The sequence below is a fragment of the Haplochromis burtoni genome, unplaced genomic scaffold (assembly GCF_018398535.1).
Source record: "Haplochromis burtoni strain Fernald_Lab_line unplaced genomic scaffold, NCSU_Asbu1 Contig_86, whole genome shotgun sequence".
Classification (NCBI taxonomy): Eukaryota; Metazoa; Chordata; class Actinopteri; order Cichliformes; family Cichlidae; genus Haplochromis; species Haplochromis burtoni.
In genome coordinates, this window is record NW_024582447.1 from 1,929,409 (window position 1) to 1,950,183 (window position 20,775).

The following is a 20,775-nucleotide window of genomic DNA, read 5'->3' on the forward strand; positions in this document are numbered from 1 at the left end:
TATGTCTTTTCTTCTTTTAATAAAAGAAACTGACAATACAAAAAAAGTGTTGATCACAATAAACAAAAAAGTTAATTCTTTGAATAGCTCTCTTTAACTTGTAATACAAGTCTTTTTCAATACACTTTCCAGCCTAAACAAATGAAATTTAACAGGCACACAGTTACAGTATATAGTAACATGTTAAGCTTTAAGACAACAAGACAAAAACAAAAGTCTTCTGGAGGAACAAAAGAACACATAAATAAGACATTCGGCTCTGATAGCTCCACATCGAATCACTCCAAGTACCGAAAGTAATTCCATGCCGGCAAATCTAAAACAACAACAACAAAAAAGATTTTTCCCCTCACGGTTCCCTAGCAACCCAGTCTATGTAGTAGCTCATATCCTATTCTGGTAGTAGTTTGTAGTTGTACTATCTGCATATTTTCACATTTTTCTGGGACCTCTTAAGAGCCAAACTATGTCTGAAGAAATGGTCTAAGGCAAAAGAATCTTAATTAAACGCATGTCCAGAAAACTCTAGAAGTCTCATTATTTTATTCTAATAGCAAAACTTATTGGGGGATTTTAAAAAAAAAATTTCATGAGCCCCCTTTTATTTTATCCACTACTTTCTATCAATCTGACGGCATCCGCACATGTCTGGTCACTTTTCTGTAAAACTCTGTCATAGTCGTCTATCTCACTAGGTCTGAAAGATTATTATGATAGATCCTTACTGGGAAAGTGTCTCCTGCATCTTTGTGATTTTATCAGCCCAGTGGAGACTATCCCACAAAGAAATAGCATGTACATAATGACCCTGTACCTAACACCGTTTCTAATGCAATTGAATGAATTTCACAATTTCCAAATACAGAAGAGAAATTTCTGTCTGTGTGGACAGGCACAGACACAAATCACCATCACTCTGGTAGGTTTTGCCTGAATGAAAGCTGTGAGGAACATTAAGGTTTGCCCTAAGTTTGAATGCCATCGTTATTTATCTATCCATGTCTAAAAGGGACTTTAGACCTTACAGAGCTTTGACCAAGAGATTTATCTAGAGTGTGAAGGGAGAATTCACAGCAGGTGGGTGTCACCTGTCCTGCCTGCTGGATGCTATACCCAGACACCACCCCTCATCAAAACCAACATTTCCTGTAGTGAGAATGCATCCGTCCCTGCTGTGTGTGACTAGATGCTGTCCAGAGTTTGTGTGTAAAAAGACCAATCCAGAAATGTCACCAGTTTATGGGTTAAACCTTGTTTTGTTTTTACATTTTAATCACAAATTGTCTTAGTAGATCCAGTCCTGAGTAGGGAGGAACTCAAGAGAAGCTTTTCAAACGGTGGCGGTGGGCGGAGTTTGCTGAGGGTTGCTGGTGCCAGTGGGAGTGGCTTGTCTGGGAAGTGTGTACATGGCACCGAGGAACTGATCTGCGATGCGGCCGGCCTCTCGAAGACCACTGAGGAGTGCCCCGTGAACTGTAGCAGGATAGTTTCTGATGGTGTGCTCACCAGCGAAGAAGAGACGAGGGACAGGCTGCAAAAGAAAAAAAACAAACGCTTTGAGATAAGCTTTAAAATGTTCCGCCGTTAGAGTTGGTTAAAAGTAGACGGGATTGGGAGGGTGGGGGTGGTAGTAAATTGTTGTGGCTCATCAGTCAACACATACATGCGACTTGTTCACATCAAATCAGCACGCCAACATCAAAACAGCCCAAAAACATCTGTGCTGGGAATAAACCGCTCCGCTTTGGTTTGGTTGAATATTGTGGGCAACTTTTCCTCATTACTTTCTCGCTCTCACTCACACACACAAACACACTCCTGAATAATAAGCAGCCGTCTGCTGAGCACTTACCTGGGAGGCTCCTGGTATCGCTGGGCCAGGCGTGATGGGCTGCGCCATCAGGTCATAGTCATTGCCTGAAGAACCTGCTGCTACATATGAGTAGGATCCTCTCGCCCAGGGGTCGGCACGCCAGCGGGTGACCACAGTTTCCTTCGGCTGCCATGACAACACACAACAAAAACAGCACACGCTTTGTAAGAATTTTCCATGATGATATTAGAGGGACCTGTAAACAGCTGGATGGTGCACAGCTCCAACGCTGGCATGCATGCATGTGATTTTATCCCATTTGAAACCATAAGCAAATGATTTATAATGAAAGGTGGTTTGGATGCGACTCCCCCCCATTGCGGGCGCTTTCACATATGCTCGCTCTGTTAAGTTTTGCTGGTTATGGGGGTCAATTCAGGAATGAATTTGACATTCCACTTAAAGTATTGGAAAACTGAGAAAACCCAAATGTTTGAGCTTGAAAAAAGCCCCAACCACTACTTCACTGGAGGCTTCAAACATAATATTAAGATGTGTCTGATCAAAACTAGGGGACAGAACAAAAGACGACACACAAAAGGCTCTACCTGTGGCACAGCGCTACTTCCAAATATTCCTTTAAGGATGGCCAGGCAACGTCCGACTATAACGTCATCACTGATGTTCTCCATAATGCCAGCAGCCTCGCCAGCCATCAGAGCGAGCAGGATCGGGGCTAAAAGAAAGAGTCACAATTCGTTATTTAGACCAAAATATGGTTGGGGTTTTTTGGTTTGTTTTTAAAGAAACAAATTACTCATATGAACAGCTCTTAAGTAAACATAAAAGCCCTTAAGAAAGTACTGAAGCAGTAATAGCATCAACGGCTAGAAATATGTGATGTGTACACCACCTTTGTAGAGGTTCCAGAAAAGGAATAGTTCGCCCCGACTTGCAGTGGTGGAGCCGACGTGACCGAACAGGTTAACGCTCGGATCCCAGAACACGCGGTCAAAACACAGCACCACCTTCAGAAACAGGGAGGGTGATAAATTAAGAACAGACACCTAACAATCAGGCAGCTTATTTAAGACAAAACTCAATAATTTGTGAAGTACATCTAATGCTCAGCACATTGACAGCTCAGAATAGGTTGGGCCATGTCAATGGTAGAGCTCCTCCTGCTGGAGTAACTGCGCTAGTAGCAGCTCAGATTGCATAATAATGCAGTACTCTCCTCTGTGATGCAGCAGAATTAGAAAATAAAGTACTCTGCTGCGGATGATGCACGACAACAGAGGGAGTAGAGGAGCTGGTGGGGGTCAGGAGTGACACAGAATGAGCACTCTGATCGGATTACTAACACGGGGCAAAAAGCATCTTTGGTGTGCACGCCATCCAGCTTTGTTCCACCTACACATACATGGCTCTCCTCTAGTCACCACTCATCATCTTCCAAACTAACACGAGGAATAGAACAACAATAGCATAGACATATATAGAGAAAATTGGAATCCTAGACTGATTTATGAAATAAAAAAAATAAATAAAAAAATACACAAAAGAAATCAGCTCACTACAGCAGAAGTGCAAGCTTAGCAATTTGAGCACAGAATAGCAAACCCCTCGGGACTACAATCAATAAATCCTGAATAATGATTTTGCTTTAAATGCAATATCCCTCCAGCAGCTGAAGGTCAGGTTTTCTGCATAATTATGCTGCAGCAAAAACAGAGGGTCATCTCCCTGAGAAACCAGCTCCTCAGTCCTGCTGAAAACACGCTACATGATTTAAAATAGCTTGAGCGCTGAAGCTGAACATGACAACATGTGTTAGGAGTCAGGCAAAAGTTGGGCACATCACATGTGTTACCCCACTGTGAATGAGTTTAAAATTAAAATCTTTGGACTCCAGCATAAAAATGCGACTCCGTTTTTATGAGTAGAACCTAAACAATGCAGAGTTTATCCTTTTCACTTTAACAAATGCTTATCCATATATTTAAATCCAACCTTGTTGAGGTTGCCGAAACCCATCCTCTGTATAGCTGATGTCTTCCACTCTGGCAGTGGGGGAACAAATTGGACTGCAGGGGGCTGCTGCTTCAGCACCCCGAGGGGTAGCGTGCACAGCACAGCGTCACACTTGTAGATGAATGTCTGAGTCGTGGAGCGAGTGTTCACAGCTATAACCTCACAGCCTGCAGAATCAACAAGAGTGCTCCTTAAACATTCTGCATTTATATGAACTGCAATACTGAGTTCCTTCAGTTCCACTTTTGCCAAATGACATAAGACACATACCAGATGCTGTATATCGGACCTGCCGCACCGCTGTGTTTAGTTTGATGTCCAGGCCCTCAGCCAAGGCCACAGGAACACACGAGTAACCATTTCTTACTGTTAAGTGGCTGCCAGTGAACTCAAAATCATCATCCTGTGGAAACATTAATTTAACATTTTATGTCAGCACAATAATAAACTTCCCCAAAAGTATTTCAAAGCAACAATAGCTTATTGAGCATATGAAAAAGCCAAGAACCTCGACTGTCTTCATTAAAACCAACCGCAGTCTTGCATTGCACAGTTAAGTCTTTTCAAAATGTGTTCGTGTACATACCTGATCCCAGTGCTTGAGAGAAAGGGTGGAGAGGGGTGTAGCGTTGGCAAACTCCAAGTTGGCAAAGTGCCAGTCTAGGATCTGCCTATCCCTGGATGACAGGTAAACATCACTGTGGGAAAGAAGGGGAAGGCAATGAGAAGTGAGGTACACTGACAGCTCACGCTAACTCAACTCAGGCTGCTCTTTCAAATGAAATTCTGAAAGAGTTGGGATGCTGTGTAAAATACAACTAAACACAAAAATATAACTAAAAACACAAACCCGTTATCTGATAAACTGATAACAGATAGAGCCCTTTCTACCACCGTGTCCGTTGATTTTTGGTCTTGTCTCATGCGTGCAGAGAAGTTTTGGAAACTGCTGAACCTTGTGGTGCTCATTTTTACTTTTCTAACTCTGCCTCTTTAAAAAGCTCTTTTTATACCCAGTCATGTTACTGACGCGTCGCCAGGTAACCCAATTCATTTTCTTTTTAGTAACACTTACTTTTCCCGCCTTTTGTTGCCCTTTCTCTTATAAATACTGCTTCATAAAATGCAAATCAGTGTAATCACTTTTTATTTATGTCTTGGAAAGCGTCCCTTAATTTTTCGTGACTGGGTTTGTATTTTAAAAATATTTCTTTAAACACACAGTGTTGTTTATTTAACCAACAAATTTCACTCAATCCATATTTAGCAAATGATGCTTCAACATAATCAGTCCAGTATTTTTACTTGTGAAAGCCGCTGAAGATTTACATCAGTAATGACATCGCAGGTTAGTGTTGCAAACCCAACTGTGACTTTCATTAAAGGACCAAAAAACAATTGCTTAATAATAAATCACCACTGTAAACCTGGAAACAGGATTTACTTTGCCACTAAACACCAAAGTGGTACAAAGTACAGCCAACTCTGGGTATTTGTTCTAGCTCAGAACTCAAATGTAAAAACAACATCTCGGTGTTTAGAATCGTTTTTTTATAACCCCCCCCCCCAAAAAATCCAAATCCTGTTGGGGTTCTTTGGGATGGAGGGTGGGGTCTTACCTGGGTGGATTTGCTTCCAGCTCTTGGAGTTTCTCTTCAAGTTTGACCTGCATCTCCACCAACTCATCATACTCCTACAAACAAACAGCACAGTCATGTAATGTAGATTTCATTCAGTGTACATACAGCCTAGACGTTTAGCAGTGTCACAAGGGATCACAATCACAGTGTAGGAAACTTCTTATGCTTCCAGATACTGGGAATATTATCACAAATACATGATTTTTAAAAGTGTTTTTAAAGTCTGGCCTCGATCACCATCTTAATAATTTTTTACTTCAGCTTGCATTTAGTATGCACTTCAGGACCCAAAATTAGCAATACACCAGTACTTCTGTCAAACAACAGACTTTTGGAGATTGAGTTTCACATGCATGTACATGTGTGTACACGGTACACACCCTGAGGGTTTCAGGTCATGCAGAAAGGATACGCAGCTTTGACAGAAAGAGCTGACTTAACCTGTTCAGTTCACCACAAGAGAAAAAACTAGGACAGTGCAAAGTCTGGTATTACCACGTAGCAGTCGAAGCTCCAGGCAAAGCTACATTAAGTCTTAAGGATCCCTCGCCTCTAAACTAGCTGACCTGAGGAAACACAAAAAGTGGCAAGACTACCACAGAATCTCTCAACAAAAAGAATTTCACTGGCTTTAAAATCTTGTTCTACAGTGCAGTCATAAAAGAATATAATGTGCATAAACACACACACACTCTCTTAAAAGCCAAGTCTGTCTTGCTAAAAGTGTATGTATACACATGTGCAGACAGAAAGACTGTAAGACAGTGATTCAAACCCTTGAAGTGGTCTCTCAGAGAGCGGATGGGTCGCAGACAAATCCAGTTCAGATACCAGCTGTGTTTAAACTAAATCTTCCCCTTTAAATACACACACAGCAGTAGTGGAGGTGATTTATCCTCACCAAAAATAAAACAGCGGCACTCACTCTAATATTACGTCCAACTGAGGCATTAAACCACTTAAACACAGCCTGTCTGGTTTACTTAGACAGCACAGCATTAAAATTCTGCGAGGCATCCACCCTGAACTAGTGGTCCATAAAATATCCCCTTCAGATGATAGTACTTCTTTAGCACTATAATACTCTTAAAATCACTTGTTAAATATTGAAAGTTCTTTCCTACACACTGTGGTGGGTCAACTTCCCGACCAATGAATGAACCTTATAATAAACCTAGAATGTCTAATACTGCCTCATAGTAGCTCAACCTACAGAAAATAAAAACAAAACACAGACACTATGTGACACTAACAAAAGTGTAGGATAGTGTAAGGAGTTGTAGCTATAATGCTCTTCTATGACACTGATTAGTGATTTTTGGATCATATCCAACCATCCATCCTCTTCCCCTTATCCCATGTGAAATACATTTGCTTTTGATCTGAAATAGTGTTAGACTGGCGATCTGTCCAGTGTCTATTTTCCATTTCTCAAAAAACAAACAAACATCGAACTTACTTTGCAGAGTGCGGTGAGGTCTCTGTGCTTGCTCTTCACCAGGAATTCAGCTGTGATATCTCTGGGGGGTTTTACTTCACTTGCTTCTTTATACTGCTGATGGAGCTCCTTAACACGTTCCTTAGTGGATACCATCTGAAAGGTGGAGAAAAGAGTTGAGGTAGGTAAGCAGAGCGAGGGGAAGAAAGTGGCAGCTAAGGAAATTCATAAAGTAATTTATGCTCACCTTATTAAGAAGATCCCTGAGCTCTTCCTGAGTCTTCACAATCTTCTTCCAGTGTTCTATCTGCTCATCTTTTACATGCTTCTCCTGCAGCCTACACACATACAGACACATTAGAGGTGTATTCAAGTACCTATAAGCATCTTTGATACTGATACCAGATTCTGTTACTCACTGTATGACCACCTCCAAAGCCTGACCCAGAGACACTGGTTTGTTATTGAGGAAGTTAAAGTCCAGCTGGTGGCTGAGGTAAGAGGTGGCCTCCAGCAGTCGGTTGAACTCTTGCTCCACCATCTCATCTTTTTCTTTTGGTACCTGGACACCCAAGCAATCGCATGAGGAGAATTTCTCATTGGTGGCATTTAAAAGACAGCATAATAAAAGTACAGGCACACGAGACATGGCACTAGTCAAATAAACAAAACTACACTTAACTCTTTTGATGTTTAGGAATAATGGAATCAATACTGACAAAAAAACTTTGATTCACTAATAAAAGTTATTCATGTCTCCTTAAAAAATACTTAGAAATATTACAGTATTTGATGCCTTGATAAACATGCAGAAAGAGATTTATGACATGTTTCAAAATCACAGAACACAGACAATGCAAGAAAAGAGTTAGATCTATGGCTAAGCATTAGTAGAACACATTACACATTATGATTGGGGTGAAACACATGAGGATGCTGTACATTTATCAAAGAATGGAGCTTTCTTTATTTGATTTGATTAATGCATTGAATATTTTTCACAGCCAGCCTCGTCTACTGCAATTTAGTAGAAATATAGCCAATGATATAACTAGATTTTCTGCATAGCATTGTTATTAAAATGAGCTAAAATATCGTGTTTGTAATGCGTTTTTTGCTAACCAAAGTTACTTTTTCACAAATTGAAACCAGAAACATTTAAACTGATTTCTTATCAACTCACTACTTAAAAAAAAAAAAGCTAAAAAACTAAATATAGTGTTTTGTCATTTTTTATCCAAACACAAAAGTTAATGACACTTTGCTTATTTGCTGTTCTCTTTAACTACTACAGGGATTAAAAAGAAAAGTTACATGATGTGAAGCTCAAATGGATGAGCAGCAATATTTAGTTCTAAAATTGGTTAAAAAGGAAGTAAGAGAAATAGTATGCAAATAAACAGATACATACACTTGTGCACCGTTCACCCTTTAGTAGTTCACCAAAAAGATGAACATGGCAGGAGAGAGGGGAAGAGAGAGACAACATATTAAGTAAACATTTTCAAAGTCAAACGGTTTTGCACAAAAGTAAATCATGTACACTTAATTTGCCTTTTCCTGCAGGGGGGGAATTAGTTACATGTGATGTGACTGCTTCAAAAGATTTCAAAATAGAGCCTTGAAAAGGATCCTAAACATCCTACTAATGTTGCTGCAGTTTAATGGGCAGAACACAAACTAAAGGGGGAAAAAAACAATTTAATGACATTAGGCTAGATCCGTTTCTAGGCTGTTCAGTTCCTAGAGGAACTAGAGCTGTTGTTGATCAGACGCAACAGTATGTAGTTAAGAACTCTACCACCATGTTTCGGTGAATCTTTGAAAGCCATAAAAGGGACAAGTACCAGCTAGGAATGCAAACACAGCACTTTAATGCCAAGAGTTCACCTTTTCTGCAAGCATCAAAAAAAAGAAAAGAAAATCCTAACAGAATGTTCTGGTTTACACATCTGTACATGTTAAAAGCAGACTCTGTGGCGCTTCCGACATTTATACATGAATGTGTCTAAAAGCATGGCCATACCCTCGTTTAAGTTACAAGTGCAAACACACAATCAATTTCAACAAACTCAGAAACCACTGACTTGTTGTTGGACATAATAAAAAGACTCATTCAAACATTCAGAGTGAACCACCAGACCCACAATCAGGAACAGAAATCAAATAAATAAACCAGCATGGAGGTGGGTTTTGAGCAGTGGTTATCAAACTGTGGGGGATGATGGGGAACAGCCAGGTGAGAAAAAAAACATAATAAATTGACCCTGTGATGCACGGTGAAGCTACTTTGTGATTTGAACCCTTTTGTTAGTAACTGATAAAAATTATGGCTTCCCACGTGTTTGTTTTCACGAGACACATTTGCCAACTTTAACCACATTTCCACATCAATTACTAAATGATTAAAGCTGCAAACGATTACAAAATCATCTCCTAGAGTTAGGTAACCCAACAGAAATCATGTGAAATGACCCCAAGAAAGGCATTCATTGAAAACATCTTCACAAGACCACTTAGCTGAAACAGAAAACACAGACTTTAACATGTCTACTGAACATTGTGTGGGTCTGGTCTGGAGCTATGGCAAACATAAGTTGTACATGGAGGTTATCTGTGTTATTAAATCAAATGGTTCACATAGTTCTGTTACCATCACTGGGAATGTTTAATGGGTGAACAGCAGCATGGTTGAAGCAAGCAGACATTTTTCACACATCAGCATGCATGCCTCTATTGCTGTTAGCCTATTGCCACATCGTGGTTTTGTAACAAAATTTGGATTTTTATAAAAAACAAAAAAAATAAAACAACAAACACACACAAAAAGTTTGTTATTAAAATTAAATCAAATATATATTTACAAATATCTTAGGAGCCCCATTGAGTTTTGCTGCAACAGGATAATAGACAAGAGGCACCTCAGTATTATTAAGATCATTCATTGTACTTACAGCCTGTCCATTGGCTTCATATAGTGGACACTTCTGTTTGATCTTGGCTAGCTCCATGTTAACCTGCTTACTGACAACTGCCATAGGATTTCCTCCTGAACAAGTGCACACACAGACCCAAAATACAATGACACACAATACAATTACACAGGCTGTTATCACCCTCTACAGGTTAATCAAAGTAAAACTAAACCAATATAAAACTATAATTAAAAAATAGCTCTTAACACTGTGATCTCAGATCATGTGACACTAAAAATTATTTGCATCTTGAACACATGAACGCTTCTGAGTTTTGGAGTATTAGGAATTGCATACTAAAATATATACACCTCTACAGCACACAGATGCTAAACACTTACTAAATGCTAAAAATGATTAACTTCAGCATCTCAACAAAAAGAATCTGATTCTTACCCAGCCCTGTCACTACCATGGCTCCAAGATCTGCAACATAGTTGCCCTTCCTGAATGTGGCCACTCTGCCTCCAACACGGTCCTGCATGAAAAGATTAACATTTCAAAAAGCAATTTAAAAGTATACATGAATAGAATTTAGAGGCTTGTTATAGTGAGCATTTTAAAATCTCAAATGACTTATACCAACATCTGATTAACAGAAATACTGTTAGTAATGTACCCTGGCTTCCAGCACAGTAACATCCATCCCAAAGCTCTGCAGCTGCCGGGCTGCGGCCAGGCCAGACACACCTCCACCAATGACTATAACCTTCCCAGTCTTCTTTGCTGCAGGACAAGGCAGTATTTTATTTTTCAACTCAAAGTCATGTAGAAAACATAAAATGTACCAAAATTAGGTTAATTGCTAGTGCTATTTCAGCAGTAGAATAACTGGATGAACTTACTGGGTAAAGGCTTGACCCTCTTGTAAATACCAAAGTTAATGAGACCATGCCTTTCCAAGTAACTGTGTATCCTGTGGACCAACACAGCATCACCTACAAAGAGAACAAATGGACATCAAATTTCTCTTTCTGTATGAGGACAAAAATAAAAATAATGGGGGAAAAAATGTTTTATTTAATTCCTCACTGTTATATGGAGCTTCAAGCTGCTGCGCTGTGGCCTCAAAGGTCAGCTGTATTTTAGGGTTGTCTAGCCACAGTTGGAGCTGGATGAGAATAACATGAATTACAGTACTGCCCTTTATCTAGAAACTCAAATTAATCCATTTATATGAATACATACCGTGCGGTTGCGAATGTACAGAAAGACCTTCTGAGTCTGTTGGGGACCACTGATGATGTCAGGGAAGCAGGCTGCTTCCTGGGATGTCATACGGTCATGAGGAAGACGGCTCTGGAAAGCAGCACCTTCCAAACCTAAAAATAAACACGCATATTTCTTTTCTGTTGAAATGAAGTCTAAGATCAGTTTAACACGCCACTCAGTTAAGAATTGCAACCAATTAGCAGGTAAATGATTATACACAATGTTCAATAAGAACATGTCTTCTTTTACTGCTCTAACATGCAAGTGTTTCACACACCAGATGGTTCATCTGGTTCACTGTCATTCTCTTCCTCCACAGGTGGGGGTGGAGGAGGGATGACCTGCTTCCTTTCTTTCTCTGCTTTGGCATTCCTCTCCTCCTCTGAGTAGTATTCATCCTCCGAAAGATTAGCCAGGCTTTCGTCCATCTCGCGGTACTCCACCTGCAACAGTAGGCACAATAAAAGCATCATTAAAACCGGCGTTCGCGTAAATCGTTCATTTACTCCCACTTCTCTTAGAAGTGCTGAAACATTTCTCAGGCATAACCAACAACTGCCAGAAATATCACACTGTAAACACTGGGAAACAACTGCCACTTCTAACTTTTCACGGAGGTGCAGACGCAGAAAAATACCTGTGTCTTGGGATAATGAACACTCCTCGGATAATGAACGCTCCTGAAGCACAGAATATAATCAATTCTCATGATGCCACAATAAACTTATTTCCTTTCCTTCCCTCGTGAGCATCTATAAACCTAAAATATTTACTTTTGCTCGCTTGCGTCGACTCGTCCTACGGACTTCAGCAGAGTCCTGATCTGCCCCTCCGGGGCCTGACTGGTGTGACAAAGAGGCTCCTCCATGTTCCCCACTAGGGGAAGACCTGTCCTTTTTCTTTGAATCCATAGCTCCAGCCACTGAGGCTGCAGATCCCGTCTGGATGTCAGAACCCGGGACCCTATCACCTCCCGCTGCAGAAGACGAAGAAGAGGAGGAGGAACCCGCATCTGATTTCTTGCTAGACAGCATTATGGAGGATGTTGGAGGCCTCTCCTAAACAAAAAAGGGAACAGGAATGAGATGTACTCCTTAATGATGATGCTTACAACAACAAAAAGTGAAATGGTTGAAATTTAGATGTTCGCAACAGTGTAACCAATAATAATAATAAAAAAAAATATTGGATGAACATGATGATGTGGTTTTGAGCACTGGATAAATAACTGTGTGCATACATTACTGCACTTATACTACTGCAAAATATATGAAAATTAAAGATTTACTTTAAAGCAACATATAAAAAGTACAAAATCCATAGGGATAAGAAACAATGCAGAAGGGCCTGCAAGTCTTTGCACTGTCAGTCCAAAAGCCCTTGTAAGTGTAATTCTCAGTAATTGAAGGTTTGGTTAACAATTACTTTTCATCATAAACATTTGAACATCCTCCTGCCATTTGAAGCAAGAACTGCAAAATACTGCCTGGTGTTTGAAAATACATCATCCCAAAATAAAGACATTAATTCGTTTTTTTAAAATCTCTATAACTGGATGATTTAAACAATGTTGCGTGTGCATGGATGTCATGACTTTATGAAATGAGGGCACCAAGGTACAGTAACCTTGTCTTGTTTTACCCATTTCTCCGTGCACCTGGTAATATCCATTCAAACACTAAGAAATAAAGACAGAACCAGAAATATGGTTACGAACAGGACTGTTTGATATCGGCCTTTTGTGTAATTTTGAATGGATTTTAACTTAGCTAAATTACTTCGTAAAATACTGAGACCCTGCGTGGGACGAAGGTCTTTCACAATGTCTGTCGATCAAGTCGAGATATCTCCTGAAGAAAACAGGAAATGGCTTGCCGTTTGCCCGTCTGTATCCTACTTTCTGATTAAATATGCCCAATCCCGTTAGTCAGGAACCGTCTTTCTCTGACTTGTTTCAGCTAGCAAGCTAACGACAAAACTAGCTTAGCAATCATTTGCCAACAGCAGGTTTTCTTCTGTTCAGAGCCTCAAATGCACCATATGAATTTCATATCGTAACCATTTAACGCTACTGCTAAACACGCACTGTACTGCAGCCATATAGATTTAACTGAATTTAATATATTCCTTTCTAATTTCTCATTTGCGACCATGCTAGGTTAGCCAATGCTAACAATAAGCTCCGGCTAGCACCAATGGTAGCATAAGAGCACGTACGCCGGTTTGTTTGGAAATTAATGCGTATTGATACACTGTTCGCGAAATCGTTTGCAAACGTTCTCACACTACTCTGCACTACACTGCTACTGTTTTAAGGCAACCGGAAATTATAAAATACTGAAAATATTAATAATACCTCTCAATCCCCCAGAAGATGTCAACACAAAGACTCCACACTATTAGACCTTGCACAACGAACTTCTCTGTGATTGGTGAATGGAAAACGTTACGCAATTGCCGCCCTGTGTAGTTAATGGTTGAGATAACTGCCAATCTAAAACAATGCCGAGCCTTTGAATAGCTCCTACTGTTACTGCCATTACTCGAGGGCGCTTTTCGTGGTTAAATGGCTCATAACTACTGCAATGGATGAAATATTGTTTACCTTTAGATATGAACACTATGTTGGTGCTCTGGAACAGGTTCTGAATCCAGCACGGAAAGAGCGTTTTAAAGAAAAAAAAAATCATTTATTACTAAATTACAGCATATGTTATAATGAGTCAAAATTACAAGTCAGTTTATCATTTTTTTTTAATTAAGTCAGCCTTGTAAAGCCTGATTCAAAAAATATTTGTTGAATAAAAGTAAATTATATCAGTTTGCCCATTTCGGTTTTAATTTGCATAATTGTTGCTACTTCCGGCATTTTATGTGGAGTTTATTCACACAAATCTCAAATATGATACCCTCGGAGTTTCAAATTTGCATAGGCCTAGTTGACATAGTTCAACCCAGTATCACGGCTTTTTATTTATTTTTTAGTGGCCAAAACAAGCCTGCATGTTCCGCGTTTCCGTCCTACTTTCTGTCCGCAAAACCTCGACCCTGCAAACAACTGACGTCATCCCTAGAAAAGAAAAGAGCAGGTGTGGCAGAGTAGGCGGGGTAAGCAGGTAAAGGTGTTCCGCTCCGTCGGGCTCACGACTCAGGGAAGCATATCGATGTTCTGTTTTTGAGGCTTTTGTGTCTTCGTTTTAGAGCTGATTGCACGTAAGTGGCTAAACATATAAACCCAAGTGTTAGGCGTGAATATAATGATAAAGCATTTTGTTTGGGGTAAACTATGTATCTACACAAACCCATTTAAAGGTGAGCGAAAACGCAGTGGTGTACTTTTAACAATCTGTATACCGCCGGTCGGGGTTTTAGATTTCGTGTGTACAGTATTACAAAGGTTTTCGCTGTGTTTTGTGTCGAGCTGTGCTACAGTGTTTTGTGACGTCAGTTGTCAACACACCTGTATAAATCTTTGGTGAACAAATGAGCTAGTATACTTTTAGTAGGGGGTTCATACATTGCCGTGGATGTGATAGACACATTTGCAATGCTATAAACTGGATCATACTTGTAAACCTATAATGATTCAATCCAACAGAAGCGAGAAAATGGTGAAACAAGAGTCAGAGTCAGCCAATCGGCCAGACAACACCGCCTTCACCCAGCAAAGGCTTCCGGCATGGCAGCCTATACTTTCTGCTGGAATTGTAATCCCAGGATTTGTCCTCATTGGGCTGGCCTTCATCGGCATTGGAGTCGCTCTCTTTGTCACTTCCAGGAGCATCCAGGTGTTAGAGGTATGACCTCCACACTGAAAGCATATGCCTAGGATGAACAATCAAATGACAACTTTTTAAAATAATTATAATTATTAAATAGGGGCGGATCTAGAATGGTGGCATGTGCCACCCTAAAATGATCTCTTGTCACCCCAAGTGTCACCCTTGTTTTGCATATGACAGTGTTGTTTATTAAAATAAGATACCATTAACTTTGAATTTATTGAATAGTGTTAGCCCCCTACCTTTTTTGCGCCACGTACCGGTTTATGCCCGACAATATTTTCATTGACCGGCCTTTAAGGTGTCGCGGAAAAATACAACAAAATAAAACTAGTACCGGTACCGAAAAAAAGAAGATTTATTCATAACACACGTGAAAAGACCCAGGAAAACCGAGTTAATGATAAAAACGATAACAAAATAACGCTGAAAACCGATAAAAACCCTGAAAACCAGACATTTCACACGCGAGCCTCTACTCTCGCGGCCCGGTACCAAACGACTCACGGACCAGTACCGGTGACCGCTGCCCTACACCATTAACAAATGGTCCAGCCCATAGCAGGACCGGCTTTTTTCTTGTTTTCAGCAGCAAGCCATGCCTATGATTGTGCAAGAGCACATTTTGAACAACACTGCTCCATGTTGTGTAGCTTTCTGAATTTTATACATATTCTGCTATATATTTATTTATTAAACTGGCTATAGAGTACATAGAATCAAAATTCACGTGTTTTATGTGGATTTTATGTGAAACTAACATGTTTAATTATGTGGGCTACAGAAAATAATTAAGTTATAGACAATATTTATATGAAAAGCATGTATATTTACTGCATTTGAATCATTTTAACCATATGTAATCACCTGCATATGTGTTTGGGGAAAAAAAATGGCTTTGATTTTGCCACGCCATTTAATTTCTCTGCTACCCTCATGCCACCCTAAGAAAATTTCTTTAGATCTGCCCCTGTTATTAAACAGTCTTTAAACATTAAAATTGATATATGGGATAATTCTGATAAACAGTTACTGACCATGCTGTCTGCTTACAGACTTGAATACAAGAATGAAAATAGGTGTTTTTGAGAAGTAAGAATTCATACTTTGATGTTCTTTCCCACACAGTTGGACTACACTGGGGATAGCAACGGATCACCATGTTCTAGCTGCTCCCAGTCAGTTGTAACAAACTGCAAGTGCTCACTGAACTTCACCCTCACTACCCTGTTTCAGGTTGGGATGGATCCTTATTTTATATAATTTATGCCAGCATAACTGTACTCCTGCCTCTCAATTCAGTGGGTTTTTTTAGTTATTGCTTTTTTTTTATGTGGGTTTTGTTTTCCTTAATCCAGGGTCCTGTGTTCTTTTATTACGGATTGTCAAACTACTTCCAAAACTACAGAAGATATGGGGCATCCAAAGACGATAACCAGCTATATGGAGACCTGAGTTACTTTACAGTGAGTTAAGAACACACAGTATTTCACAGACATGCACAGACTTGGATGTGTAAAAACATGCAGTTTCTAAAGCTGTGCTGAATTTACTTTTACAGTTCTGTTAACCATGAATTTAAAAAAAATGTCTGTATCTCTTGAAGAGCCCCAGTAGTTCCTGTTCCCCCTATGACTACGACAGCAGCAAAAAACCAATTGTGCCATGCGGATCAATAGCAAACAGCATGTTCAATGGTTTGTATGGGATCTCTAGTAATTGTGGAGATTAAAGTATCTTCTATAAAAGGAAGTGTTAATTTTTTTTTTTTTCTTTTAAAGACACTTTCACGCTGACTTGGACCGTCAATGGGACAACAAATAACGTGCCCTTGGATGGAAAAGGAATAGCGTGGTGGACAGACTACAACATCAAATACAGAAATCCAAGCGTTACACCTCTGAAGAATGCCTTCAATGGTAGTACCTTTAGTTTAATTTTATCTTAAGTTGTGTTTAATAGAGGGTAATAAAGTGCACATTCCAGGAACTTAACATACTTTGGTAAATGTTGGCCTACTTTGACTTGCAGGTACCGTGAAACCCATAAATTGGGCCAAGCCTGCTTATGAGTTGGACGCATCAGACCCTAGTAACAACGGGTTTGTGAATCAAGATTTCCTGGTGTGGATGAGGAGGGCAGCACTGCCAAATTTCAGAAAGCTGTATCGACGAATCGATGCAAGCGGAGATTATCAAAAGGGTCTCCCAGCTGGAAACTACACGATTGACATCGCCTACAGTATCCTTGTACTCATTACAGAATATACGATGATTTAAAGGATGATGCATATTTATAATATATGTATTTATACACATGTATAAATGATGATATGAAACCAATGATATTTAACACTTACAAAATAGCCTGCTGTTTAAAAAATAAAAAATTCCACAGATTTAAAGATTTACGAGGCTCCAGTGTCGTGTTACAGCCACAGCAGTGTATTCGTAACCTGTTCAACGGGTTGGGTGTGTCTCTGTTCACCAGAGCACTGGCTTGAGCACAATGACTCAGGAGTTCTTTAAGGTGTCCAAAAAAACAGGCAAATCTTCTGACATAGGTAAACAAGCTAGGCAAATAGCTTTTGATTGTCCTGTGCCAAGGCAGGACTTATGTAAAGTTCTCCATATCGCCCACTTTAGAAAACAGGGCTGTAAGTTTGAATACTTTCAATACAACATTTAAATATATTTGTTTGTTTGCAATGCAAGCAAGACAGATTTTTATGGAATGAAAAATGTACTTTTTGATATAACTTATGTCTTTTCTGCTTTAGTGTTATTGTTTTCCACAACTGGTATTCATTTGTATCTATTCTCAGTGTAAATCCTTAACACTTGTGCCCCAGACTATCCTGTTCGGGCTTTTAATGGGGCGAAGAAGATTGTGTTCAGCAATGTGTCCTGGATGGGTGGAAGGAATGAATTCCTCGGCATTGCCTACCTCGTGATTGGTTCCCTGTGTGTCGTGATGTCCATAGTTATGCTCATCGTCTATGCTAAATTCAAGTTCCCCGATGAGGAATGAGCATCCTGTCATGGACTTCAGCGGATGTATCGACTCGATCGACGTTTTCAATTATCCTTTCCGTCTTTTTGGCCTTCATTCGATGAGGTGATCAAGGTGCGGTTTAGTCCTCATGTGAAATGCTCAAATTACGTATTTTATCCTGGGTATGAAGATTTATCTTCGGAGGTGCAGACAAAGTCTGTTTTTAACTTTCAAAGGACTTGATGCTGATGTTACTGTATTGATTCCATGCAACTAGTGAGCTAGCATAATTTATTTTATTTTTTTTTAAAATGTTGGTATATATAGTTTTCCACCGGCACATCTGTAAACTAATCCTTTACTTGTCTAGCCAACAAATAGTCATTGCCAGCAGACCTCTTAAAAACATGCTTTTGTCATCAAAAACTGAGCTGCATTCTCACTTTAACTCAGTAACAATATTAAAGCCATAAATCATTGAAAAGCTATTTAATCTGTGGGGTGTGTAATAGAAGTTGCAAATGTTGCTGTTACTCAGGGATGCGGTGTATAGGCTAAGCCCCTAATTATATTTTCTCTTAACTTGTTCCAGTTTGAACTGTTTACTCTTTGAAACTCATGCTTTACTTTATCTTGGTATTTATTTAAATAAACATGACCAGAACGATTGTGTCCTACTTCTTATTCTGCATATTTAATCATACTCAAAAAGCTCAATTTGGTACATGACATTTTATTTTATTATCAAATGTGTAATATCATTTGCTGGTGGGTCTGCCTTCTTGATGAAAAGGCAAAGGGAGATTGAGATGTGATCTTTTTTTTCTTTTTTTTTGTCCTGTGGGTTTGTGGGTGGGGTCTCTGTAGAAGGGACTTGTTCCGGCTCTTTGTCCTGTTGTTCCAGCAGTTTTTGAAAACTTTTTGGGGCGATACTTCTCACATTGTCCTGCCGGGGTGGGGCCCACTCATGACACTTGATTTAAATGTGATCCCATGGAGTGCCGATAGAGCACATGTCCAGAGGCCCCATTCCCACCATGCCACTATTACTGTCTAACAATGGGATGGAAAGAGTACTTTACTCAAACACACTTTTCATATAGTTAAAAATATGCTAGGCTACTTTCTTTTTCTGCTCCATTTTGAATGCACATGCTGTACCTTGTACTCCATAACATTTATTTTAAAGCTTTAGTTATTATTTTACAGAACTTTAGATACAAATCTACACACAAAAGGAAAGAAAGTTTAGCTAACTTGTATCTGCAGTTAAAGTATATAAGTTAAAATCTATCAACAGGGGCACACATACACACACACACACACACACACACAATTTTAATCACATATATACAGAATTACATAAAAAATTAAGCAGTCATAATGAAATGAATGCTCACAAGACGAAGTCCTCAAAATCATTTTTTTAATATATATCATGACTAAAGATAGAAATCTATACAAGTTTTCAAATTTTGGGGAAATATATTCCAGTCATTAATTGCTTATTAGGAGAGAGCTGACTGCGCAAAAAATGATGCATTGCTTAGGCACACCTACATGGTGGACCTTGTTGCTATACTCATTTGCCCAGAACAGGCTGGATAAATCTCGTATTGTATTCAGATGTACTAAATGCATATCTGAATTCAATAGTAGAATGTGTTTGTAAAGTGATCTGATGAACTTTAAGTCAGTCTTATTCACCTGTGAGCAGCATGACATGCAGAAATGAGAGTAAGAAAGATTCATTGCATTCAGATTTCCTGTCTGTCACCTTATTTATGGAATTACCACAACAACTTTCATGTGCCAGGGAATATACTTTTCTTATACTTATACTTTTGAGTTTGATAGTGTTGAGAGAATCTGATTCATTTTCACGTTATCTGTGTGGTTAAAAGTCAAAATATTTGTGCTAGTTAAAACCAATCTGGGACTGCATTTCTGGAGGACTAGCACTAAGCTCTAAAAACAAATTAATATGAGGTTATTTTTTCTTTTTTTACATTTATAACATTTTGTATTGTCCCATTTATGGGTACACTTTTCAGTTCTCTTTTCCTAAGAGTTAATCAGTCCTTTTATAGATCTGTTTAATATTTTCTTTCGTCTGTGTTATGATCTCAAGGAACACATTTTCTTTGGCCTTCCTGTGTTGTCCTATGACTTTATTTTGAAAACCTTCAATTAATTCAGTCAATTGTATATTTTAGATATTAGGCAAAGAATGTTAAACATGGAGCTGCCGTGCAGGCCGAAAAGAGGAAGACCACAGAGACAAATCATGGATGTAGTGAAGGACAACATGCAGATAGTTGGTGTAACAAAGGAGGATATTAGGGATAGGATGAGAGGGAGAATAGGATGACCAGTTGTGGCGATCCCTAGCGATAATAACCTGAAAAGAAGAAGGGAGTATTCACTTTTTATATAGGTGTAATATAGATTATTAAATATAAGCAACCAATTTTTTTTAAGTATTAGCTAACAAGGATTATAACTTTTTCTTGAGTAAAGACTTTAACACAAGTAATTCAACACAAAACAATTCTCCACGTTTCACGTACTGATATTAAATATGTAGTAGGTCACAGGGTTGCACATTATGGAGGGCCCAGAGTGCCAAAGGGAATTAAATAAATGCATAATTAAATGAATATTAAAGTGTGTAATTTAATAATTAAAATAGGAAATAGTTAATCAACTAAATGAGTAAATAATGAATTAATGTCAATTAATTTCTTTAAAACATTCCATAAATTCATTTATTCATTTTTTTCAATTATAATTTATTAATGGTACATTTAATTCATTAATTATCTATTTATCTAATTTATTTTTGTACTCGTAGTCCCCAATAGAACATGGGCCTCAACATGCCTTT

At 39.0% G+C, this 20,775-nt stretch overlaps 2 protein-coding genes across 8 annotated transcripts; one reads left to right on the forward strand and one right to left on the reverse strand.

Annotated features, from left to right (window-relative positions):
* kdm1a (lysine (K)-specific demethylase 1a) lies at positions 1 to 13,572 on the reverse strand. Of its 6 annotated transcripts, none has more exons than XM_014334626.2 (22): positions 13,469 to 13,544; positions 12,754 to 12,790; positions 11,886 to 12,170; positions 11,390 to 11,558; positions 11,089 to 11,222; positions 10,933 to 11,011; positions 10,746 to 10,838; positions 10,520 to 10,626; positions 10,297 to 10,378; positions 9,880 to 9,974; positions 8,337 to 8,354; positions 7,345 to 7,487; positions 7,173 to 7,263; positions 6,947 to 7,081; positions 5,467 to 5,540; positions 4,434 to 4,545; positions 4,118 to 4,250; positions 3,827 to 4,014; positions 2,727 to 2,841; positions 2,422 to 2,549; positions 1,853 to 1,999; positions 1 to 1,531 (listed from the first exon to the last, which is right to left on the reverse strand). In XM_014334626.2, exons 2-22 carry the CDS (start codon positions 12,781 to 12,783, stop codon positions 1,331 to 1,333), a joined length of 2,559 nt encoding a protein of 852 aa, XP_014190112.1. In that variant the 5' UTR covers positions 12,784 to 12,790; positions 13,469 to 13,544; the 3' UTR covers positions 1 to 1,330. The 6 variants fall into 6 exon arrangements, with proteins under 6 accessions (XP_014190112.1, XP_014190111.1, XP_005925690.1 ...); XM_014334625.2 differs by having other exon boundaries at positions 11,390 to 11,555; positions 12,739 to 12,790; XM_005925628.3 differs by having other exon boundaries at positions 12,739 to 12,790.
* A 617-nt stretch (positions 13,573 to 14,189) lies between these two features.
* On the forward strand, positions 14,190 to 18,555 carry tmem30b (transmembrane protein 30B). 2 transcript variants are annotated; one of them, XM_005925626.2, is made up of 8 exons: positions 14,190 to 14,325; positions 14,711 to 14,909; positions 16,023 to 16,130; positions 16,253 to 16,360; positions 16,501 to 16,591; positions 16,676 to 16,813; positions 16,926 to 17,135; positions 17,746 to 18,555. In XM_005925626.2, exons 2-8 carry the CDS (start codon positions 14,721 to 14,723, stop codon positions 17,922 to 17,924), a joined length of 1,023 nt encoding a protein of 340 aa, XP_005925688.1. In that variant the 5' UTR covers positions 14,190 to 14,325; positions 14,711 to 14,720; the 3' UTR covers positions 17,925 to 18,555. The 2 variants fall into 2 exon arrangements, with proteins under 2 accessions (XP_005925688.1, XP_005925689.1); XM_005925627.3 differs by having other exon boundaries at positions 14,220 to 14,424.
* The last annotated feature ends 2,220 nt before the right edge of the window (positions 18,556 to 20,775 follow it).